Source organism: Phocoena sinus, chromosome 1, assembly GCF_008692025.1.
Source record: "Phocoena sinus isolate mPhoSin1 chromosome 1, mPhoSin1.pri, whole genome shotgun sequence".
Classification (NCBI taxonomy): Eukaryota; Metazoa; Chordata; class Mammalia; order Artiodactyla; family Phocoenidae; genus Phocoena; species Phocoena sinus.
Genome location: NC_045763.1, coordinates 1,428,664 through 1,453,498, shown reverse-complemented (window position 1 = coordinate 1,453,498; position 24,835 = coordinate 1,428,664). Strand labels below are relative to the sequence as shown.

Genomic DNA, 24,835 nt, shown 5'->3' with positions numbered 1-24,835 from the left:
GGGACAGGGGGGCAGGGGGCAAGGTCAGCTGGGCGCAGGGGGCCTGGGGGACGGGGCGGAGTCCGAGGCAGGGGCGCGCCTGGCCGCTGGGGGCGCCGCTGAGCCGCCGAGCCGCCGAGCCGCCGGGGTGTTGACGGTGTCCCGGGAAACGGACCCGCCCTCCGGACCCGGGCGCTGCGGCGGTGGGCGCCTCTGGGAGCCCAGCCGCACGGACCCTCGGGCAGGGCCGCGTCCACCGCCCCTCCACCCGGCCCACAGCAGGTGGGGTGGCTCGAGCCTTTCCCTTCCCCGCGCGCCCCGCACGGCCTCGGAGCACAGGCGAGTGTGAGCGCGTTTTCACTTTGGGGGGCGCCTGTGTGTGCACATGCGTGTGAGCGCGTGCGTGTGTGTGCACACGCGTGTGTGTCTCAGTGTGTGTCGGAGAGCATACACTGGGCGGGGGGCTTGTTTGCAGGCACTTTGGGATCCAGGAGAGAAAGGACCATGAGCAATTCGTTCTTCAGGTCAGAAGGTTTGGGGACGGGGAGAGGCATGAGACAGGGCTGCTCCTGGAACTGACCTCAAGACCTGACCCTCCGGCCTGGGCCATCGTGGCTCCCCACTGCCACCCAAGAGCCGGCCAGGTGCCCCTCACCACCCCAGCACCCGCCGCCCCCCTCCCCCTGTATTGCCCCCGTGCGGGAGGTGGGCACGGCTGTGGTCCTGAGGTTGGGTGAACAATAGAAACTTAGAGCCCTGAGAAGACGTCGAGAAGGCCTGTGTGAGCTGGATTGATGGGAGGGGGTCCGCCTTCCTGAGGGGCTCTGTGCAGGGAGGGGCAACAGGTGGAGTGAGGGCCACCCAACTCCTCCCTGGGTGGATCCTCCGGGGTCAGATGTCTACAGAGGGCCCATTGCTGAGTGGGCCCATTCTGCAGAAGAGGAAGCTGAGACCTAGAGGCAATTGGGAGGCGCCCCAGCCCCATGGAGACGCCTGCAAGGCAGGCACCCCCATGCCCCTTAACGGTTGAATTCACCCTGCCTTCGCTCGGGGGCTCTGCGCTGACCCTGGGGTCTCCACGGGGAGGGGCAGGAAGCCTCTCTGGAGCAGGGCTGGGGGCCGTAGGGCAGGTGGGCTGCCGGCCACCCACGCACTAACCACACTCCCCCCTCCAGGTGCTGTGAGGACCGGACATGGGCCCATCTGAGGCGTGGGCGTGATGTCGGCCCAGGAGCTTGCAGCCTGCCTCTGCTGGCAGGGGGACCGGCACCTGGCCCAGGGGGAGACACCACTGGCCACCGCCTTCTACCTGGCTGCCTTCAGCTGCCACGCCCCCTCGGCCTTGCGGAGCGTCCGAGCTGCCCTGGCCGGGGCTCGGGGGCCCCCCGTGGTGGCCACGCTGGAGGCCTGGTGCCGAGGTGACAGCCAGATCCCGGCCATCCACTGGGATGGCATGGCGGTGGTCTCTCTGACGGGGACCCTGGCCCGCGCCTTCCTGGCCACGCTCTGCCCCGACCACCCAGCTGCAGCCCTGCACTCCCTGGCAGGCCTGCTGGCCCACGGGTACCACGGGGAGGTGGTGCAGCGCTGCGGGGCCCTGCTGGACGCTCACTCCCAGCAAAGTCTGGAGCTGCGGCTGACCCGTGCCCTGGCCTGGCTCCTGTCCAGGACGCAGGTGGACGCCGGGGTGGCCGACTACCTCCAGGCCTTTGCAGCCAGCGCCGACCGGATGGTGGCCTTCGTTCACACCCACCAGCAGCCCTACCTCCCCGCTCTGGTCAGCACCCTCCAGGACTACATCTCGGGATGCCAGGAGGCTGGGGACGGTGCCAGCCAGCAGGAGACCGACTGCCGGAGACTCCTGGCAGCCCTGGACCCTGTGGGCACCTGGAGCAACACCCCGTCGCCCGAAGCCCTGCTCCAAGGTGGCAGGTATGAGGACTGCCAGGTGGCCTGCAGCCGGGCCCTGGAGGCCGCCTCAGCGGGCAGCAGACCCCAAGGTAGGCGTGCCCTCCACACCCCCTAAGGGCCGGGGCAAAGGTTGCTCTCACCATCGCTTCACTGCATGGTTAAGTCCTGCTTATGGTGGGGGTGGGAGTTGTGCTAGGGCTGGGGACACCACAGTGACAAAACAGAAAGACCCCTGACCTTATGTAGCACCGAGAAAAGAAGCAAAGCAAAATCTCTGCTTTGAAAAATGGACTGTGAGAGGTGCTGTTCTAGCCTCATGGTCAGGGAGGGCTTCTTGGAGGAGGTGTCGTTTGAGCTGAGACTGAAGGATTCCAGACAGCAGAAACAGAATGTGAGAAAGTACTTGGGGTTCCTTGCCACCGAATGGAGCCAGAATAGCTGGCGGGGGGCGGCGATGGGGGCAGAGGGAGCCGGGAGATGCTAAAGACAGTAGCAGTGGCTAAGCCCTCCTGGCCTTGAAAGACTTTGGATTTTATCCTCGGGGCAGCAAGAAGCCATGGGAGGGTTTTAAACTGTGGAGTGAGGTGCTCTGATTTGCATTTTTAAAGTTTCCTCTGGCTGCTGTGCGCAGAATGTGCCACGGGGGCCAGACTGAGAACAGAACCTGCTGGAGGCTGGAGCGCGGTCCAGGTCTGAGTTATCGCTGAGACAGACACGACAAGACTGTGGCCAGATGTAATGATGGGGAGAGGACGGGGGCGTAAAGGAGGTTCAGCAATGATTTTAAGAGCTCGCCCTCAGCAGCTGGATTGCAGAGGCCGGGGAGGAGCGGACGGGAAAGGGGGCACCAGGGGCTGGAGCCACCCCCAGTCTGAGATGCCGCTCCTGCCAGGCCCCTTCGCTGGGTGCGCCTTCATGGCGGGGGCGGGGGCAGTGGGGCGTGTGGTTGGGAGCACACGGGAGCCACACGCCAGCCGGCAGCCTCGCTCCCGGCTCCCTGCCGCCTCCCCCCCTCCCCGTGCGCAGGTGAAGGTGGTGGCCACTCCGACTTCTGAGGGCTGCTGTGCCGATTCAGGGAAATTGCGTATCAAGCCCTGAAAACGTTGTCACACGCTAAGCGCTCCCCAGAAGTGTCCCTTGAGCCCCTCAAGTGGACGTGTCATTAGGCAGCTGGACCCAGGAGCCAGCTCACGAGATGAGTGGGGGCTTGGTCTGAAAGAGCGGTTTGGGGATCATTCACACCAGGAAGGGATTTAAAGTCAAGGTCTAGATCGGGAGGGAGCTCGGGAGAGAGTGGGGCAGCCGGACATCTAGAGGTGGGGGGCAGGGGCCTGCCATTCACTTAGTGGGCGGACCCATTGTGCGGGTTTGATACGCGTTTTCATTGCATCCACACAGCACCCCTCGGAGGCGGGTGCAGGCACGTCCCCACGTGCCCGTGGGGCCGCCAGGGGCACACAGGGTGTTCACAGAAGCTGCAGTTTGACCCCCGGGTGCTCCTAACTGCCCACCGCACTGCTCTCCACCAAAAGAGGACCCAGCAAAGGGGACAGGAGGACAGGAAGAAGGCGGAAGCTCAGGGGCCTGCAGGGCAGTGACGAGGGTGCTTGCGAGATAAAGAGCTGCACCGTGCTCAGAGCTGCCTCAACCGAGTCCACGTGGAGGGCGGGCCGCGTCTGTGTGTCCCGCGAGGCTGTTGGTGACCCCGGGGTGAGAGGGGGGCCAGACAGAACTGAAAACTGAGAGGGCCAATTTCTTTCTGGAAATATGCCAGACCAGATACGCTGAAACCCTCCTGCTATAAATTACCTAGAAACGCTCGAGTCACAAAGAACCTGAGTAGGAGACCCTTGGTGCCCAAAGCACAGACATGCAGCGGCCTGTGCGCTGGGGGCGTTCAGCAACCCCTGGGTGGAGGGCGTCTTCCACTTTAATGGCCAGATAAGCCCCTGCAGAGATCCAGAATCCCCAAAGCGCTGCAGCCGTGAGGAACAGTGTTCTAGAAGAACTCTGCTCCACCCCACCCCCACCCCCAGAGACTGCAGGAAGCTTGTCTGTCCTGCCTGGGCTCTGAAGCGGACAGGCGAGCCTTCACTGTGGATCACTGCATTAATTAGGACAGAGTCACTTATGTCACTGGGAGTCACCTTATCATCCCCACCCACACTAGCATGGCTTACCACGTGAACAAATAAATTCTCCTGTAACAAACTTTTTACAAATGTAGATTCCAATAACAAATGCATTCTAATCTCCAGGTTACTTATCCAAAGTCCTTGGAAACATCGAACAAAACCTTCCATATTTGGGGATATGCTCAGCCCTTCTCAGTACGTGGACATACAAGGACACTCAGTGTATGAGGACAAGATACAGAACAAGAGTAGCTTTAACTCACGTCCGCCAGGGGCCTCAGTTCCCTGACTGCTTATCCTCTGAAAGTCCCCAGGGCAGCCATCTCCAGTTCGTTCAAGGTTCCTCATTAAGAGCTACCGGGGTAGGTGAGAGACAGAGCCATGGTTGTAGCTCCACCCAGCATGGAAGCAGAGTTCACTTGGCCTTGAGATTTGCTGGGACCAGCAGGAAATAGTGGAAGTGATGCTGTGTGGTTCTGGAGGCCAGGCTCCACCTCCATCCTCTTGCAACATTCCCAGTGCCCTGCAAGGAGGCTAACTAGTGAACCACGAGGGCACACACAGAGAGGGAGGCTCAGCCCACGGCCAACACCAGGGCCCCAGACATGTGAGTGAGGCCACCTTACCCCCTCCTGCCCAGTCGAGACACCAGGTGGCCTTAGCCACAGGAGGGATCCCCAGTGAGACCAACAGAAGGACTGCCAGCTCAGCCCAAATTGAAAGAGACCAGCAGACAAATAGAAATGGTTGTTGTTTTAAGTCACTAAGTTTCGTGGTAGCTTGTTACACAGCAATAGTAGCTGATACAACCGCATACTGAGTCAAAGCATCGGTTGTTTTTTTTTTTTTAATTTACTTTATTTATTTATTTTTGTCTGTGTTGGGTCTTTGCCGCGCACGGGCTTTCTCTAGTTGTGGCGAGCAGGGGCTACTCTTGGTTACGGCACACAGGCTTCTCATTGCGGTGGCTTCTCTCCTTGCGGATCACGGGCTCTAGGCACATGGGCTTCAGTAGTTGTGGCGCACGGGCTTAGTTGCTCCACGGCACGTGGGATCTTCCCGGACCAGAGCTCGAACCCGTGTCCCCTGCATTGGCAGGCGGATTCTTAACCACTGTGCCACCAGGGAAGCCCAAAGCATTGGTTTTTGATGCATCCTTTAGCCAAAACTGAGTTAAATAATATAAGAGTTATAGTTTTATGTTTCTGTAATAACACAATTTACTACATTCATTAATGGAAGAAAGAAGAATATATTATCATTGCAATAAATTAGGGAAAAGTATTTTATAATACTTAACATCTCCAAAATGCAAACAACCAGGAATAGAAGAAAGCTTACTTAATTGCAAAAGATAAAATCTATCTAAACCAACCAAAATATCATACTTAACGTGATATTTTAGAATCAAGAACATGGTGGCTGCCCACTCCCCCATTTATCCATCACTACTGTAGAGATGCTAGCCAAGGCAATGAGGGGGAAAAAATGTAAGACTAGAAAGGAAGAGATAAAGCAACCATTATTTCAGACTATATAATTAGCTATGTAGAAACCCCAACAGAAACAACAAAAATGTATTAGATATAGGAATAGAATTTAACAGGAGATACAAAAAGTATTTATGTTTATAGACACCAGCAACAAATAGAAACTTTATGGGGTTTTTTGGTTTGTTTTTTTGTTGGTTTCTTTAGATTTTTTTTTTTACATCTTATTGGAGTATAATTGCTTTACAGTGGTGTGTTAGTTTCTGCTTTATAACAAAGTGAATCAGTTATACATATACATATGTTCCCATATGTCTTCCCTCTTGCGTCTCTCTCCCTCCCACCCTCCCTATCCCACCCCTCTAGGTGGTCACAAAGCACCGAGCTGATCTCCCTGTGCTATGCGGCTGCTTCCCACTAGCTATCTATTTTACGTTTGGTAGTGTATATATTTCCATGCCTCTCTCTCACTTCATCCCAGCTTACCCTTCCCCCTCCCCGTGTCCTCAAGTCCATTCTCTACGTCTGTGTCTTTATTCCTGTCCTGCCCCTAGGTTCTTCAGAATCTTTTTTTTTTTAAGTTTCCATATGTATGTTTTAGCAAACTTTATGGTTTTAAAATACACCATTTACTGTAGCAAAAGAAAATAATTTATTTCAATGAGTCATATGACTTAATGGAGAACACTATAAAATTTATTAAAAGAGAATAAATTATACGTATATAAGCAGAGAGATAGTCACTGTCCATTGATAGGAACACTTGATATTATAATAGAAGAGCAAAGGACCCATAATAGACAAGACAAAGAAGAATGAGCAGAAGCAGAGCAGGAGGAGGAGGGGAGGGGAGGGGGAGGGGGAGGGGAGGAGGGGGGAGGGGAGAGAGGGGGAGGGGGAGGGAGAGGAGGGGGAGGGGAGGGGGAGGAGGGAGAGGGGGGAGGGGAGGGGGAGGGGAGGGGGAGGGGAGGGGAGGGGGAGGGGAGGAGGGGGAGAGGGAGGAGGGGGAGGGGGAGAAGATGCAGAAGAAGGTGGTGGCATAAGGATTTTCTCTACCAGTTAATACAAAGCTATGATAATCAATACAGAGGATATTGACTTAAGGGATAGATAGATAGACTAATAAAACCAATAAAAGAGGTTAGAAATAGACCTATATTTGTCTGGAACTTAATATGTGAGAGCGTGCCCTGCAAATCTATGGGGAAAAGAGGACCGTATTATCCAATGCATGGTGCTGATTCTCTACCTCTAACCACGCGCAAAAACAAGTAAATTCCAGGTGAATCATGTTAATAGCTAAATTTTACAGTTTCTAAGAGAAAATATGAGAGAACATCTTAAGACTTCTGTGTACAGCTGGGCTTCTTAAGATACAAAAAAAGTGGAGGGGCTTCCCTGGTGGCGCAGTGGTTGAGAGTCTGCCTGCCGATGCAGGGGACACGGGTTCGTGCCCCGGTCTGGGAAGATCCCACATGTCGTGGAGCGGCTGGGCCCATGAGCCATGGCCACTGGGTCTGCACGTCCGGAGCCTGTGCCCCGCAACGGGAGAGGCCACAACAGTGAGAGGCCCGCGTACTGCCAAAAAAAAAAAAAAAGAGAGAACAAAAAAAGTGGAAACGGTAAAGCAAAATTTGATACATTTGATTGAATTATTTTAAACTTCTGTTTTGCCCATAACTATGGAAAATGAGAGGAGAATCCACAACAGAAGAAAATATTTGCAAAATATTCAGTGGGCAAAAGATGAGTACCCAGAGTATTTGAAGAATTCCTACATATCAATAAGGAAAAAAAAAATCCAGTGCAAGAATTGGCAAATGCGTTTCCCAAAGGAGAAAACACAGATGGCTAATAAACAACGTGCGGAAAATATTCAACATCATAGTAATGATACAAATGCAAATTAAAACAATGAGACACCACTTTCTACCCAGCAGATTGGCTAGAAAGGTTTTTTAAATAAATGAGCCTTACCAGCGCTCAGGAAAATGAAAATTAGAAGAGTGGGGTAGCATTATAGCATTTTATATTCCCCCACTGCCAGATTTTCAAAATGTTTAAATCTAACAATAAAAAATTCTGGCTTTCAATAACGGTGAAGTAGCTGGACTAAACTGTGTGTCCCACATATGATTATAAAATTGGGGCAAAATATAAAATGCAAATAGTTGGCAACCGAACAGTGACCAAATGCAGAGAGAAACTGGAGACTGACCCCTAAAAGATGAAGACTGTACAGGTAAGATTTGCAGGCTTGCAGCTTTTGGCCTCCTCAATCCATGTTTTTTCCATGTAGGACAGAAAGTTGCCATTTTACTGGCTTGAGATATCATATGACAGAAGTTGGGGATGAGAAAATTGACTGTAAAGTTAGAAGGCAAATCCTGAAAAAGAGAGAGCCACATTCAAGGGGGAAGGGAGGTAAGACCCCAAATCTGTGTATTAAAGGCACTTAAATCCTCAGCTGACCACTGAACTATACACACATGGGAGATACTGGGTGGCCTAAAAGAGCAACAACTGGAAGCTGCAAGAACTAAATGGAGATTTCAGCTTCTGTCCAACAAAGAAGACAGAGAATTTGGAGTTTGATCCTAGCCAATTTAACTGCCTGCAAAAACAAAATTCAATTCTCTTCAGAGGAAGACAACTGAACCCAGAGTCTCTACGAAGAATCAACCAGATGTCTAGTGTACAATTTAAAAAATTACTAGGTATGCAAAGAGACAGGAAAATAAACGGTGAGCCACAGTCAGGAGAAGAAGAAGTCAACAGAAACTGACCTCCAGATGATCCCAGGGCTGCAATTAGCAGACTAAGGACTTTAAAGGAACTGTTATAAATATATTCAAGGACTAAAGGAAAATATGGTCATAGTGAATGAACAGTTGTGGAATCTCAGTAGATAAGTGGGAACTATAAAAAAAAAAACAAAAGAACCAAATGGAGATTCCAGAATTGAAAAACACAACTGAAATGAACAATTCAGAGCAGATTGGAGACAGCAGAAGAGCCAGTGAACTTGAGGTACAGTAGAAAGTACTCAATAGGAAGATCAGCTGGAAGGTGAGCAGAACCCTGGTGACCTATGAGACAATAGCTGGAAGTTTAACGTGTGCACCTGGAGTCTCAGAAACAGAACAGAGAACACACGTCCATGTGGGTAAATAATAACCAGCCCCCCGGGCCCCATGGCCTCTCCATCTGCTGCAACTCCCTAGGATCCGTGAACTATTGCAAAAATCAGGGATACAGGTGTTTTCTTCCGGACTTAGTAAATGACAGGGAAGTCTCAAAGTTTCTTTAAATTTGGCCACCAGGAGTAGACTGGGTGACCTCGTTGTTGGTTGGTTGGTTGATCTCAGGATGCAAGATGCTTCTTTTACTTGGCTATGTGCTGTGTTGTGACACTTACCCACAATGGCAACAGGGCAGGGCAGTAGCAAGTTGGCTTCCATGCAGACGTGAAGGTTCTGCCCTCTCCTGTTTCAGTGTAAAGGATTATTACTGTTGTGGCTATTGAGTGAGGTTATAAGGAGAAGATCTGAAGGAGTCTGTGCAAAAGGCACTGAAGTGGAGGTTCAGTGCCCCAGCACTGTGACTCGCCGGGCCCTGAGAGTCACAGTCACCGGGCCCCTCCCCAGCAGCATTTTCCTGACCTATAATACTATAAGGGTGGGCACCCACGACCTTGAGCTCCTACCAGCACTGGGTTTTCTGCGATTCTTTCAACGGCATGCACCTGCCTGGCAGGGATGGGGTGGCTTGGCTTCCTTTACCAGTCGGAAAGCCCCCATTCACACAAGCCCCAATTCACATGTTTACACTGCTCGGATACAAAGTATGGGGACGGTGGAGGTGAGGCCACTGCTGATGGGAAAGCTCACTGAGTGCCGCCACCCACCAGTCCTGGTTCCAGGCCTGGACACACATTAATCCGTTCAGTCCTCGCAGCCCTGTGAATGGAGACCGTCCTCGTTCCCACTATAAAGCAGAAAGGGAAACTGAGACACGGCAAGATGCAGTAAATCCCCACGTCCCCCGCTCATTAGGCGGCATTGGGTGCACCATCCCTCTTTCCAGAACCTGATGGGGTGATCTCATTTCAAAGACGTGGCCAGAGAAGCCAGGAAACAAAGATGCTGGCCCCTAAAACGTCACAGGCTCAGAACCTCAGCCCTGACCTGGGGGGCAGGGGTGGAGTGGGGTTGCTCTCAGAAGAGGGAACTCAGCCCTAAACTCCATAACTGCAAGTGCCAGGGGTGTTGTGACGAAATGTCCGGGGCTGCTGGGCTGGCTGTGAGCCCAAGTGGCGAACCCAAGTGCTAGGTGAGCTGCTAGGGAGGCCCACCCTGGTTGCCCCCTTCTGGGCCTGCTCTGTCCCTGAAGGGCTGAGGGCCTCCTGCCAGCACTCATCCTTCCGGTGCCATGTCCTGGGCTTCTGGGAGGCTCAAAGGAATCGCCGTGAGAGGCTTCAGAAGGTCCCACCACTGGAGGGCTGGGGTCTGCAGGTGGCTTCCCTGGAGGACGTGGCCCAACAGGCAGGACCAACACCTCTGTCCTCTCTCCAGGTGAGCGTCGGGCCACCCTGCTGGTCACCCGCGCTGCCGCGACCTTCCTCCTGGACAGCGGGGCCCAGGACCTCCTTCGGGACCTGCACGAGGCCTTCTCCGAGAGGCCCTCAGGAGCGCGGAGGCAGTTAGAGGCCGTGCTCTCAGCCGGGGACCGGGAGCGTCTGCGGGCGCAGGTGCAGGAGGCCGCGGACGTAGGCTTCGCGCGCTTCCAGGAGACCGTGCGGAGCCGCCCCGAGCTCCGCGAGGACTCGGGCCGCGAGCTGCTGGCCCCGGTGACCCGCGCGCTCCGAGTCCTGTGGCGCGTGGCACCGCCCGGGGCGCGCCAGGCACTGGGCACCCGGCTGGCCGAGTGCCTGCTGCTGCGGGGGGACGCGGTGGGCGCTCGGGCTCTGTGCGAGCGCTTGCTGCGGCCCTGGAGCACCGGGGACCGTGCGCGGGACCGGGCCGGGGACCGCGCGCCCCTGCTGGCGCTGCGCGGCTTCTGCGCGTTGCACACCGGCGACGCGGGGCGCGCCCAGGAGGACTTCCAGGCGGTGGTGGAGCTGGGGCCGCCGCACCCTGGTAGCTGCGTGCGAGCCCTGTGCGGCCGCGGGCTGCTGCGGGTGCTGGCGGGCAGTGCGTTCCTGGGCGCGCTGGACTATGTCACCGCCTGCCGCCTGCGGCCCGAGGAAGCTCTGCTTGTCACAAAGGCCTACGTGCCCTGGAACCAGCGGGGGCTGCTAATGACCGTGCTGCGGGAAGAGGGCCGTAGGATGCTGCAGCGGGGGCCGGAGCCGGGATCCGAGAGCAGGCCAGGCCGCAGGAGCAAGGCTGCGGAGACCGACAGCCGCGCTGCTCAGGAAGGGTAAAAACTAGACCCGTGCACGCCCGGGGCTGCTGCTTCATTCTGGTCTCCTCCAAGTTAGTCGCGGTGTGTTTCCTACTACTTTACAGTAAACCGAGGCAGGGAGCTACTAGGTGATTTCCTTAAAGCTTTGGTGGCAGATTTAGCGCCGGGTCCCGGATCTTAGGACCCTCGGTCCCAAAGGGCAGGACGCATTATGGACTTAGTTGTCAAAGAAAATTAGAAACGCAAAAATGGGAATGAAAAAATAGAACTTACCGGTCCTCCCACTGTTACATTTCCTTGTTGTTCCTCCTTGTGCGTATGGAGTCCACTAAACTGAATTTGTGCTGTCTGCAGATACATCCCACCTGTTTTATTCCCTAGATCATGAACACTTCTTTGGTCACTAGATACATTTCTTGGGCAGCCCCATAGCTCATCCCGTGAATGTGCCATCAATCCCTCGGGCATTCCAGGGCGTCTGCTCTTAGTTATAACGCATCCCAGGTAATCTCCAGCCTATGCAGTGCTCTGTGCTACGGATGGAGACAGGGCTGGAGCTCCTGGAGGGGACACAGCCCCCGTGAGGCCCTTGACTTTGGAGCTGCCCACCTGCCCATCAGTCCACACGCTCCAGCCCTCACGCTCCTTTCGCAAAATTCTTTGCCAGCCCAGTGGATGAACCTGCGGCTGTTTTGACTTGCATTTCTCTGGTAGCTGGGAGGTGGCAGGAAGGTGTTTTAGCAAAGCTAAAAGCACTGAGCTGAGGGGCCCCTGGGGGGGGGGCATGTTTGACGTCAGCCCCCTCGCCCCTACACGCACGCACAGGCACGCATGCAGGCTTCCTCAGCCCCCTAGTTCCTTAATTTGCATTGCTTTGATTTGATGCTGAGGAGGAACTTTATTGTAAGAGAATTGGGGCCCTTTATATCTTTTCTCTCTGGGAACTGTCAAATTTGAGGCTCCGGCCCCTTTTCCCAGGGGGAGCTCCTTCTCATTCCCAAGAGGGCACCCTGGGTGTTATCCAGCTCTGCCTACGGCACCCCTGAGCCGTGCAGGGCCATTTTTATCCTGTTTTTACAGAAAAGAAAGCTAAGGCAGGGTTGGCTGGGAGTCAGCACACAGCCTCGATTTCTCATCTGTAAAATGCCCACCCTACGGGGTGGGGGAGAATGGGGGGGGGGGGTGAGGGCCAAGGGCTGTATGTCGGAAAGGGCAGCCGTGTGCTCTGGGGATGGCATGAGGGCCCTTCCAGCAGGAACCTGGTCTCTGAGGCCCAGCGGGAGGGGCGCTGCCTGGACCAGATGCGGGGATAGCATTTGCCTGCAGCCTGCCTCCCTGGGCAGGTGAGAGGGGTGTAGCACAGGGGTCAGCCCTCTCCCAGCTGCTCTCTCCACAGGGACGCCCGTGGCGTGTACCAGCTGGCCATGCTCCTGATGGAGCTGGACACGGAGGATGAGGCTTCGCGCCTCCTGGCGGCCGATGCCCTGTACCGCCTGGGCCGCCTGGACGACGCCCACAAGGCCCTGCTGGTGGCCCTCTCCCGAAGGCCTCAGGCAGCCCCTGTGCTGGTGCGGCTGGCCCTGCTGCAGCTCCGGAGGGGCTTCTCCTATGATGCCAGCCAGGTGAGGGGGCCCCGGTGGGCCACAGCAGGGCAGATGGAAACAGGGCACAGCTCTGTGGAGGGCACCAGGCCTCCACCGGCCCTCGCCAACACCCTGCAGCCCAGAATTGAGAACAAGCAAAGCTTGTCCCAGCCCCGGTTCTGCCACCTCCAGCAGGTGCCTCACCTCTCTGACCCTCAGTCCCCCCGTCTGTGCCCTGCTGTTCCAGGTTCTCATGAGAATTAGCTGCAGCAGGTACCCCAGGGCCCAGCAGGTCTCCAGCGTGCAGTGGCGCTCTGTATTTGCGTTTCGTGTGTTGTGAAGAAAAAGGGCCATGAGTTGAGTGTAAGCAGAGCTTAGTCCCAAGTAAACTAGGCTTGGAGGTGGCCCTGTCCCGGGGAGGGGGAAGAGCAGAGGAGCCCCAGGCCCTCAAGCCCTGCTTGCCTCCCCTCCCTCAGGTGTTCTGAGGGCTTCCTGTTGGAACGTGGCAGATTATGTTCCAGGGGGAGACCCAGGCTTTGGGGCAGGGCTGTGGGGCCTGTCAGCTTCCCTCTTCCGCTCTGGCCTGGTTTGGGTTCTGGTCTCCCTGAGCTGGGCCATAGGGGTGGGAGGGAAGGATGGTCTGGGGCCGGTGTCCACACAGGTGCAGCCAGCAGGGGCAGCATCAGGCAGGCCTCTGTGAAGTTATGTCTCCCCGAGGGTCTCGCTCCTCCCAGAGTAGGGATTGATTCCAGGGCTTTTGCTCTGCACCTTCTGAAGGACTCCCTGGGCCCTCTGTCACTTTACGACTTGAAAGCCCCCTTTCCCCACACTTCTCAGACCTGTGACGCATGGGCCCGTGAGGCGAGGCGAGGTCTCCACGTCACCGAGAAGGAGGCACGGCTCAGGGACACTGGGACCGGCCCCCCACCCGCCCCAGCGCCTGACACTCAGCAGAGGAGCAGTCCAGATCGGGGTCCACACCTCCCGACCCAGTTTTCCCTGTGCTCAGCTCTGGCAGCCTGCAGTCCCTGCCCCATGGGCCACGCCCCCCACGAGCCACGCCCCCACGAGCCACGCCCCCCACGAACCACACCCTTGCGGGCTGCATCCCTGAGCCACACCCCTGCACGGAGGATGGGGGTGGACTGGTCCAGCCTGGGGCACAGGGAGGACCAGTGGTGACGCCCCTGCCCCTGCAGCTGGTGAAGAAGGTGGTCCAGTCTGGAGACACAGCCTGCCTCCAGCCCACCCTGGACGTCTTCCGCCATGAGGACCGCCAGCTGCTGCAGGGCCACTGCCACGCAAGGGCCCTGGCCATCCTGCAGACGCAACCAGGCGGCGCCGAGGGCAGAGCCCACACCAGGGAGGCCATCGCCTACCTCTCTCTGGCCATCTTTGCTGCAGGTAGGAGCCGCCCTCGTTCCTCGTTCCTCCGGGGCCCCCACCCTGTGCCAGGTGCCCGGGGGCAGAGGGCGCCTCTGCCATGCGGGGGGAGGGGGTGTGGTCAGGCACCAGGGAGTCTGAGCACGTGCTTGGCTCAGGGGTGTGGCGTGCCCCCGGGCCACTCACTGCAGCAAGCGCGCCAACGCCGAGGAGAGGCCCGACCAGCTGGGACCTGAGCTGGGACCCTCTCCTGAATCCTGGGCCGCCGTTGCGCACACCCAGGGCCCCGAGGGTGGGAGGGCCAGACTCAGCCGAGGCCCTTCTCCCAGCTCAACCCCTCTCCCTCCATCCGTGGGGGATGAGGGCCCCAGCCCCCGAAGCCCTTCTTAGGAATAGCGGGGGCAGCTCTGTGTGTGTGCGCCTGGTCTCCCCGCTCGCCCAGCCCACCCACCACGCCCTGCCCTAGGCACAGGAGGGTCAAAGAGTTGGGCCTTAGCCTGGCACCTTCACGGCTGCAGCCATTCTGTGACCTGCCCCGTGGACCCTTGCCCCCACCCCCGCCCCTCCCCTGGCCTCACTTCAGATGCAGCTGCAGTGCCCCCACCTCTCAGAAGCCCCCTCGGACTGTCCACCAACCCTCCCAGATGCCACCCCTCCTGGCTGAGCTCCCCGTGTCCCTCAGCCAGGGCCCCTGGATCAATCCAGACTGCTGTTCCCTGGTGTGTTGTGGTGCCCAGCAGTCTGTGAGCTCCCTAGGTGACCCCAAAGCCGCTGCACCCCCTCCCCCTGCCCCTTGGAGCGCAGGACAGGTGCAGTAAATCCTGGATGAGGGCAGACACACTGAACCTGGCCGTGCCCAGCCGAGGTCACATCTTGACGCCACACCCCCTTCCTCCAGGGAGTCAGGCAAGTGAGTCCCTGCTCGCCCGCGCCCGCTGTTACGGGTTCCTGGGCCAGAAGAAGACGGCCATGTTCGACGTCACCTCCGTGCTAAGGGCTGAGCCGAGGAACGTGCAGGCGCTGTGCGGACGGGCGCTCTTGCACCTGGCCCTGGACCAGCAGAAGGTACGGGCCCACCCTCCCCACCTGGGGCTGGGCAAGTGGGGGTGCCCAGGGTAGGCGCTGCCCTCCTTCTCAACCTCCCCAGAGAGAGGAAGCAGGGCCAGGCCATCTGAGCGTCAGTCATCCATCAAACCCCCGCCTGTACCGGGGCTCACGGGAGCCTCACCATCACATCCCCGGTTTGGGGGAGTCTTCCCCTTCCATCTGCAGAGTCCCCGTGCCCCCACCCCACTTCAGTCGGCATGCATTGATGTGGAAAGCCTCAGCATTACTAGGGGGCCCCCCACCTTACAGTAATGAGACCTCCGCTGCCCCCTTGGGTGCCACTCTGAGCTGTCTACACAGGGCCTGTGGATTTGGGTGGTCAGCGTGCAGGGGCAGGGGTGGGAAGCGGTCCATTGCAGGCCCAGGGCAGGTACCTTCCAAAGGGAAGACGTGCAGCCACAAACAAACAGCCCTGGACAAGGGCACTCTGCAGCCAAGGGCAATGTCATTGGTGAATAACTGAAACCGATTGTCTGCCCTGATGCCTCGCTGGGCCAAAGTACAGCCCAGAGGTATCCTCCCTGCCAGGTTTCTGAATTTCTTAAGGGTTGGGGTCTTAGGAGACAAGGAAAAATGATCCAAGATGCCACTGGGATGACAGCATCTCAAGATGGTGTTTCTGCCTGTCAGGGTGTCTGTGTTTCCCCCAAGGGCACTGGCAGCCTGATTTCTGTTCCAGCTGGGCACACACTTGTGCTTGGGAGCCCAACCCTATGCAGGCCCCTTCCTGTGCTGGGAAAACACCTGTAGTTCTCAGGGACAAGCCCATTAAACAGAGATGGGATTCAGCCAGGAGGGCCCTACTGCAGGAGGTGGACCCCTTGGAAACCCACCCCTGGGTGATCTCGACATGCCAGCAACTCCTCCGAGAGGTGCCTCAGAAACATCCCTCCTGCCGCTCTGTCCAGGGCAGCAGGGCATGTGGCAGGGAAAGTCAGCCTGGATGTCTGTGAGTCAGGATGAGGGAGCAGGGGCACCCCCACATCGTCACACCCATGAACTTCCTCCTCCTGGAGATGGGCTGAGGCCAAGCACCCACATACCCTCTGGCCCTTCACCAAGAGAGGAGCTCTGAGCCAGCCTGCCAGGTCCAGAATCCAGAGCCCTGCTCCCCGACCTCTAACTTTCTGAGCAGGCCCTGTAACACCTCTGAGCCTTGTTTCAACATCAGTAAAATAAGGGGGGGGGAGGAGCAGTGCTTGTTCAAGGCCATCAATGCTCAGCCTTGAGGGGGCTGCTTATTCAGTGCTGTCAGATACTCAGCATGGTGCCTGGTCCCTAATGAGGGCTCCATATGTGGCAGCTGGAATCCCCATGAGTCAGCACAGAATTGGACTTTCCAAGCTGATCAGGTGTACCACTGGCCAGCACCAGGGTCACGTAGGGCCCCGGTCATAGTGTAGGAAGGATCGGAGAGGACCGTCTTCCCATCCATCCATCTAAGGGCTCTGTCTCTCCAAGACCTTCATCCCCCACACACCTGCTCCAGGAGAACCCCATCGCTGGACTTTAAAAGTATCTAGGCACACTTCCAGTGCTGGCTAGGAGAGGGTAACTGGTGTTGGGCTGCTGAAAACAAAATATCTGGATAAAATACATGACAACTGTCTTCAGGCCCTGAACAACAGGCAGTGGAGAACTGCCATCCCGGAGGAAAGGGAAACCGCACCAGGGGAGTCCAAGGGGAGCCCCACGATAACCTTTCTTCCTGGGGAGGCTTTCCCGTTACTGCACGACGAGGTGGGGCAGTCAGCTTGCTGAGCTGAGGAGGCAGAGACTGGGGTTCCAGGCTGCTGCGGTCGCTGGAATTTGCAAGGAAGGGCAATGGAGAACATGGGGCTGTGCAGAGAAGTCTTCGTGGGATTCCAGGTGGTTCTTGTCTGAGTCTGGGCTGCACATGCAGGGGCCCAGCAGAGCTCACCCGTGGCAGGAGATGTTGGAATTCTGACCCTGCCAGAGCAGAGACCTTTCTGAATACCTTGGGCACTTAGCTGAGACCACACCCTAAATAAAGGTCGTATCTTAGGACTAAGTTCAAAACTGAAATGGACCTGCCCTCACAAGGAACAAAACCAAGTCCAGCAGAACCAAAATGACCCACTAGAATAAAACACAACCTCCTTTATGAGAGGGTGACATAGTGGTACAATGTACCACCCACAATGTCCAGCCCCAAATCAAAAACTGCTAGACACACAGAGAACCGGGAAATGTGGCCAACAGTAAGGAAACTAAGTACTCAATAGAAACAGATGTTCATCTTGAACAGCCACCTCAAGATGGCTCAGATGCTGGAATTAGCATACAAGGATGCTAAAACAGTGATTGTAAACATGTGAAGAACTTCAAGGAAAATGTTCTCATAATGAGTGAACAGATGGGGAATCCTAGCAGAGAAATGGAAACTATGAGAAGAATCAAGGGGAAATTCTGCAGCTGAAAAGTATATCTAAAATTTTAAAAATTTACCAGATGCACTTAACAGCTGGTTGGAAATTGCCAAAGAAACGGTTAGTAAAATTGAGGATGGACCAACACAAATTATCCTATCTGAAGAGCAGAGGGGAAAAGGACTTTTTCCAATGAAGAGAGCTTCAGTGACCTCTGGGATGATTCCAAGCAGTCCAGTATACGTATAACTATAGTCCCAGAGGAGAAATAATGGGGCAAAAATATATGCATGTATGTATATATGTATATGATGTATATGTATATGTATATGTATTTGAAGAAATAATGGCAGAAAATTTTCCAAGAAGCTCAACAAATCCCAAGATGATAAACACAAAAAGAACCACACCTAGGCACACCTTGATCAAATTTCTGAAAACAAAAGATAAAGAGAACATATTCAAGGCAGCCAGTGGGAAAAAGAAACATTACATACAGCAGTATGAAAAAATGACTGACTTGTCATAGTAACGATGGAAGCCAGAAGACAATGGAATGGTGTCTTTAAAGATACGTATTTTGGGGAGTTCCCCAGCAGTCCAGGGGTTAAGACTCCACGCTTCCACTGCAGGAGGCACGGGTTTGATCCCTGGTCAGGGAATTAAGATCCCACATGCCATACAGCAGGGCCAAAAAATAAAGGTACATGTTGTCACCTTATAGGACAACTGCCAACAAATGTTAGAGAGGCAGAGTTAAAAGGCCAATGGAGGAACTAAAATAAAATACTAAAACTATTCAATTAACCCAAAGGAAGGCAGAAAGGGAGGGAAAAAAAACAAAACAAAGCAAAAGACACCTAGATAACCAATAGGAGGGTGGACCTGAAGATGACTCCATGGCTTCCGACTGTTGGCCAGGTCAGAGGTCAGATGCAAATGACTCACCAGGGTCAGGGCTCTCCTAAAGGGGCCCAGCCTCCCCCCTGGCCTTGTGTGCTTCCACAGCACAGTCAGGGCCTCTAGACTCCTCCCCCGCCACTCCAAGCTGCACACACAGCCCCTGGCCCATGGCCCTTCTGGTACCAGCCCAAGCCCACCTCTGTGCCATAGCGGGTTCTTTATCAGTGTGGCTCTTCTGGGGTTCCAGACCGTTTCCCCCGTCCAGAACTCTGATACGCTTGCCTCAGTTTCACCACACCCTCCGTGAATGCTCACCATACGGGCCCTCACGTTGGCTGACCCCCATTCCTACCCCATGCTGGGAGGGCAGGAGCTGGGCCATCTGCCCGTTCTGGTGTCGCCAACACCCGGCATCAGGAGGAACACGACAGATACCCAGCTGGGACCACTTCTGCCACCCACCCTAGCCTCCTCCCCTTGCAGGAGGCTGTGGACGACATCCTCTCGGCTCTGAAGCTCAGCCCAAGAACGGCGGTCCCTGAGATCCGCTCTCTGAAGCCAGAGGTCCAGGCCCTCATCACGCAGGGCCTCTCATCCCGCTGCCGGGCCCTGTTGATCCAGCTGCCAGGCACAGGGGCCCGCCTGAGCAGCGAGGACACCCAGAGCCTCCTGGCCGCGGGGGAAGCACTGATCGAAATGGATGCCGCGCAGCCCAGCTGGCACATCCTCCTGGCAGACGTGCTGGCTGCAGCGGGTATGTGTCAGCCCAGACATGCAGAACATGGGCGTCTGTCCCTGTTCCTCCCACCCCTGGATCCTTTTCTTTAAAATGGGAGAAAGAGACTCAGGACTCTGGCTTGTAAGGTCCCTTCCAGCCTGAATCCCAGGACCTGGTCCCCGTATGGGTCCTCTGTGTGGCTTTGCCCACCAGGAGGTGAGACAAAGGAGTGATTTGGGGTTTCGTAAAAGGCTCAGATGCTCAGGCCTCCTCATTAACTCATGCATGTATTCAGCAGATGTTTACTGAGTGCCCTGTTCTAGGTGAGACTGTCTTAGGCCCACATGTGTCGGTCTCCCCTGCAAAATCTTGAAAATATTTCAGCACTAATTTGAAAGGGAGACCTCTCTGCAGCCTGCGTTTCACAGGCCTGTCATCATCACTTGCAAGCCTGTGAGATGCCCCCACCGAGGCTTTCAGGGCCTCCGGGGCTGCTCTAATCCCATGCAGCCCTGCTCAGAAGAGAAAGCAGGTCCTTGCAGTGACCATGGTGAGGGGGCTTAGAGTCCTGTTACTCCACCTGGGGGTCGAAGCGTGTAGTGACTGCCCCCAAGTCGAGGGGCTGGGTCATCAGGTGAGTCCGTGTGCGCGACATGGTGTCACCGTGCCCCTCTGCTCCCTGCTCCTTCCTTCCGGTGCCGAGCCCCTCCATCAGCCAGCCACTCCCAGAGCCAGCAACAAGAAAGGCTGAACTGGGCTTCCCAGTGGCCCCCCTGCCCCAGCTCCACCCTGACTGTCCTTCCCCAATCCCTGACAGGCAGCTTTGAGAAGGCCGGCGCCCGCCTGCAAAAAGTCCTGCACCTGGCCCCTGCATCGGAGGCGGCCCGGGCCCGGCGTGGCCTGCTCCGGCTCAAGAAGGGTGATGTGCCGGCCGCCACACAGGACCTGCAGTGTCTGGCAGAGACAGACACCCAGGACCTCGGCTTCCTGCTGCGTCTCCTGGAGGCCTCAGAGAGGCAGAGCCTCGCCCAGGTGGGCACAGCACCCCACGGAGGCCCCAGCCCAGCCCCTCTCCAGCACCTCGGGTGGGAGACCCCCAGGCCCGGGGCTCTGGGTATGCTAACTCCCCGTGCGCCTGATCTCTCTTGGACACGGGGTGGGATGGAGGTTCAAGCGGGAGGCACCCAGATCTGGCCAGCTCAAGCCCTGACACCCCCAGAGACCTCAGGGCTTCTTTACATGAGGCACACAAGCCACAGCTGACTCGGGGTCTGGGAGAGGGAGGGGACCCCATCCTCAGAGCCAGACCGAGCCAGGCAGGAACACCTGGCCCTCGTTGGAAGCCCACCCCAACCCCAAGGTCAGGCCAGGATAGGTGTGTCCCTCCCAGTGAGCGCGGGTGGCGGGCCGGCTCCTGCCCCTCGTGAACTGAGAGGGGCCCTGGAGGGCTGCTGGGCTGTGGCTGCTGCCTCTTTGGGTGGGTGGTTTTTCCACTGCTCATTTGACAAGAACAAAGAGCACCTTCCACCAGGCCTTGGGTGGAGCCACTGCCCGCACTGCGGCCCTGGCAACTTAGTGGGGGGGGGGGACTGTTTCGGGGGAGGGGGAGTTCACTCCAGAGAGTGAAAGTGTATGGAAGACCCTGAGACGGGGCAGTGGGGGTGCGAGGCGGCCCTGGAGGTGAGACCACGGTGGCGACAGGTAGGCCAAGGCAAAAGCCCGGAGGCAGGAAAGATCTCAGAGTGTTCAGGAAACAGGTGGGCAGAATGCAGCTGGTGTGGGAGTGCAGGAGGAGGGGCTTGGGGTGGGGGGCAGAGGGAAGGGTGTCCTCCATCCTGGTCTGGCCACCTTATTCCCTTCACTTGCTGGAGGCAGGAGCAGGAGAGGCAGGGCTTTGGAGGGGGTGGGCAGTGAAGGGACCGGCAGGTTGGAGTGGGGCGGGGCCAAAAGCATCAGCCGGTGAATCAAACCCCTGCGCGGCCTGGGGCAAGTATTTCACCTCCTTATGCTTCCGTGGGCTCTGTCACTCAGGGTCCTTCAGGAAAACTAAAACCGCACTAGGTGTGTCAACGAGGGGGTCAATAGGGTTGTTGGCTAAATGAGCGTTAGGGACGGAGGAGTGAAGCGAGCAATGGGTCATGCAGTGGGGGACAGCCCTCGTAGGGCCGAGGGGGCCAAGGAGCGTATTAACAAGGCCTAGAACTCAGAGGAGCGGCCACAGAGCCCGGGGATGTCGGAGGAGGGGGCCTGGCTGGGGTCTCAGAGCCTTGAGGCGGGGGGAGGGGGGGCTCTAAGCTGGGAGCGGGGAGCTAGGTGAGCGTCTCTAGGTTCACAAGGCGGGGCTGAGCAGGGCTCTGTCTCTGAGTTGAAACGACGGTCTGGGCCCGGAGGAGAGCACTAGGCAGGGCCGCCTGGAGCCCAGATTCGGTGCCGCGAGAATTCGCCCCACGTTGGCCGTGGCCGGGCGACGAGGGCCGACACGGAAGTGAGACGGAAGTAGTGGCGCCCCGTTTCCGGCGGTAGTACGGCTGCACGGCCGATGGCGCCGCACTTCTCCCCGGCTCCGGGAGGACCACGCAGAGCCCGTGGGGAGGGCGCTGCACGGAAAGGATGGGTCGCCGGTCCGCGTCGCACAGCAGGGCCGAACTGGCTCCCGCCCGGGCTCCGGCCTGCCGCCAGCCTGTGTGCGCGGTCGGGCTGGTGGGAAGACAGGACCATGCGTTCAGCCCGCCGGGTGCTGGGTGCCCTGTGCTCTCCTGGGGACAGGCGGGGATCGGGGGCGTTGCTAGCACCTGGCCGCATGGAAGAGGGAGGGTCTGGAATGTGCCCGTTCAGTCCGTGGGGGGGCCACTGTGGGCTCTTGGCAGCAGGAGGAGACGAATGAGGCCAGCGGATTTATCCAGGCCAATTCGGCGGAAGAGGTAAGGCATTTTGGCAGGTTTGGAGAGTGGGCTTCAGTCACACTCAGAAAAGGAGAGTGAGCCTGGGGGCCAAAGGAGAGGCATCAGCCCTCAGGGCTGTGCCATCCAGACGGGGGCAGCAGGGGACTCAATCCAGCAGTCCCCAGGGAGAGAAGTGCTAGGGCGGACAGCACCCTCTGATCTCTGGCTTGGCCCTGCAGCATCCAGCGAGGCTGAGGCTGAGTCCACCACAGCCCTCCTGGACGCACCGCTCTGCCCGTCCCTGGGGAGCAAACGCAACCCCAGCCCCTGGGTCATGCTGGCAGTGCAGGGGGCGCCCGGAGAGTGTCTCCCTGGCCTTGACTCTGGCTCCACAGGGCCCGCGGGAGCAGCTCGTTGGTTAGCAAAGTGAGGAGCACAGTAGCGCAAAGCAGACCCTGCTTTTCTGACCCGGGGCGCAGGGGGAGGCCCAAGGAGCAGGCTCAGCGGAGGCGGTGTTTGCTTCTGTCCTCGGGGCCAGGGCGGCCTCGGTGGGTGGGCAGGGCGGGAGGCTGGGAAGGGGAGGGGAAGGAGGAGGTCACCCCGGTAAGAGAAGCTGGGCCCGCAGGTGGGGCAGTAGGGCTGTGAGGAGGGGGAGGATGCCTTCTGAGCAGGGCCTGCCTAGGGAGAGCTTGCAGGGTGGAGGGATTGCAGCGGGTGCCTCCACGCTGTGCCTCCACCCCTTCCAGAGGGAGCGGGCATCTTCTGCCTGGGGAACAAGCAGCGGCCAGCCCGTGAGGGGCCTTCAGTGTTCTGGGTTGACCTGACCTTCCTCCCTCCGTCCTCTCTGTGCAGGCCGCAGCCCAGGAAGCTGACACCCTCATGAGCTCAGGGCAGCCCGGCCAGGCGCTGGGCTACTGCTCACTGGCCGTCCTGGCAGGTGGCGGTAGCGCCTGTCACCTGCGCCGGCGGGCTGCCTGCCTAGCCGAGCTACGGGAGTTTGGCCGGGCACTCGGGGACCTGGACCACGTGCTCCGAGAGGGTTCAGGGGACGGTGACCTCCAGGCACGGGCGGAGGACTTCTGCTCCCAGGGCCGCCTGCTTCTGGGCCTGGGGGACGAGGCCGGGGCCGCCGGGGCCTTTACCCAGGCCCTCAGGCTGGCGCCCGCCGTAGCCCAGAGCAACCTGTGGCAGCGGCCAGGCCGGGCCCCCGCTGCCCACGCGCTCCTGTGCAGGGCGCAGCACTGCCTGGACGAGCAGCGCTACACGGAGGCCTGGACGGCAGCCGAGGGCGGCCTCCTGGTGGACCCGGAGCACAGCGGCCTGAAGAGACTGAAGGCGAGAATCCGGCGGGAGGCAGCCTCGGGCTGCCGGCTCCACTGAGCCGGCGCTCCCCAGGCCCAGCCGTGGGGCCCCCCGTCGTTAGCATTTCTCTCCAGACCCTGGGGTGCACCCCGCCCCCAGATCAGGGAGGTGCTCACCCACCCTCCCCCTCCTCCCCGTCCTGCGGTGGGCTGGTGACAACCAGCCTCGGGAAGCAGAGCGGAGAGCTCCCCACTTGCCTGAGTCACCATCCTAGGAGGCTCAGACACCCTCCCTTCAACAGCAGCCCAAAGCTGCGACCCTCTTGGCCCACATGTGGGGCTCGGGCCTCAGAGAGCAGCCCCAGTCCTGTCTCTGGCTTGGGACCTGCAGGGTGGACGGGGTTCAGGCTGGACCCTCGTGGCCCTGGGGAGACGGTGCCAGCCCAGGAAGCCCTTCTCCAGGTGTGAAGCAGCCCTTGACCCTGGCCTGACGTTCGGGCCAGCCTCCTGCAGGGCCTGGGCCCCTGCGAGGACAAAACTCCCAAGCTGGGCCCCAAACCCACGCTTTCATCAAGGTTGTTCTCCAGGGAACCCAGTGCCTCCTCCCCCACCTGCCGTGCAGAGCCCTCCGCCCCCCGAGGGGCCCCCGATGAGCAGAGCGGCCAGACGTCTACTCGGCAGGTCTCCGGCAAAGCTGCCTGACGTCAGGGCGCTTCCTACGTGGATTAAACTGAGCCACCCCCGCTCACCAGGTTGCTTGGAAAACCTTCTCTCCTGGCGGGAGCGGAGAAGCCCACCCTTCTCCCATCACTGAGGTTTCAAAGAAGCCAGGTCCGAGTTACGCAGTTTTTCTCTCCTGTTCCCGAACGCAACTGCTGGACGGGCCATCGGGTAAAGCCGGGGGCCATGGGGTGCGTTCGCCCCTGCTGTCCTCCCCCCAAGACGTCCTGCCCTCATCCGTCCCCTCAAGGGCAGAGATCCCCGCGATGAGCCTGCAGGTGCCCGACTCACCACAGCTCTCCAGGACCTGATGCTCTTTGCGGAGCCCCCGACGTGCCTCCCACCCCCGGCTGCTCACTGCTGAGCTGGAGGCTGAGAAGCCGGGCCTGGATGTGTCCCGACAGAAGGCACAGAGGGCAGCCCTCTCCCTGCAGCCTGGCCGCCTGGCCTCATCGCCTGCCCCTGCTGGGCGCCAGGACTGCTCACAAGTGTGCCTCTCAGCCCGCGGCTTCCTCTCCCCCCTCCTCCAGGGCAGAAGCTGGGAAGGTGGAGCTGACTGCTCTCAAGTCCCTCACCACCGAGCGCATCTCCCAGAAGCTTTTCACGTGTTACTGCTTCCTTTTTCTCACTGGAGGCTGAAGTAAGCTCGTCCTGTTCTGAAAGCTGAGGCTGGAAATGTCCAAAGGTTCACAGATGGTCACAGTCAAGTTAGCCGGGATGTCTGGGGACCACTCCCAAGCTCCCAGCTCTCCGGGCAGCTTCAACAGAAGCTGGCCTACGGGACCAGCTTCTGCAGGCCTACGGGACCTGCAGAGAGGGCTCATCCTCCCAGCTCCACGGGCCAAGTCTGCCCTGCCCCGAGCCATCCCCGCCCACCTCCACCTGGGCAGGGGGTGGTTCTCACATCTGTAGGTACACGTGAGGCCA

The 24,835-nt window shown here is 58.1% G+C and overlaps 1 protein-coding gene across 1 annotated transcript; it reads left to right on the top strand.

The window, feature by feature from the left end:
- Positions 1 to 1,198: 1,198 nt before the first annotated feature.
- TTC34 (tetratricopeptide repeat domain 34) lies at positions 1,199 to 23,267 on the top strand. The gene is made up of 8 exons (XM_032653796.1): positions 1,199 to 1,979; positions 10,090 to 10,936; positions 12,318 to 12,543; positions 13,704 to 13,908; positions 14,786 to 14,952; positions 18,771 to 19,041; positions 19,823 to 20,037; positions 22,740 to 23,267. Exons 1-8 carry the CDS (start codon positions 1,199 to 1,201, stop codon positions 23,265 to 23,267), a joined length of 3,240 nt encoding a protein of 1,079 aa, XP_032509687.1.
- The last annotated feature ends 1,568 nt before the right edge of the window (positions 23,268 to 24,835 follow it).

What these genes read in the sequence shown, in the direction of transcription:
- TTC34 (XM_032653796.1), top strand. Translation starts at nt 1,199, where the DNA reads ATGTCGGCCCAGGAGCTTGCAGCCTGCCTCTGCTGGCAGGGGGACCGG. An exon ending in AGCGGGCAGCAGACCCCAAG is followed by an intron (nt 1,980 to 10,089) that starts GTAGGCGTGCCC and finishes TCCTCTCTCCAG; the next exon opens with GTGAGCGTCGGGCCACCCTG. An exon ending in AGCCGCGCTGCTCAGGAAGG is followed by an intron (nt 10,937 to 12,317) that starts GTAAAAACTAGA and finishes CTCTCTCCACAG; the next exon opens with GGACGCCCGTGGCGTGTACC.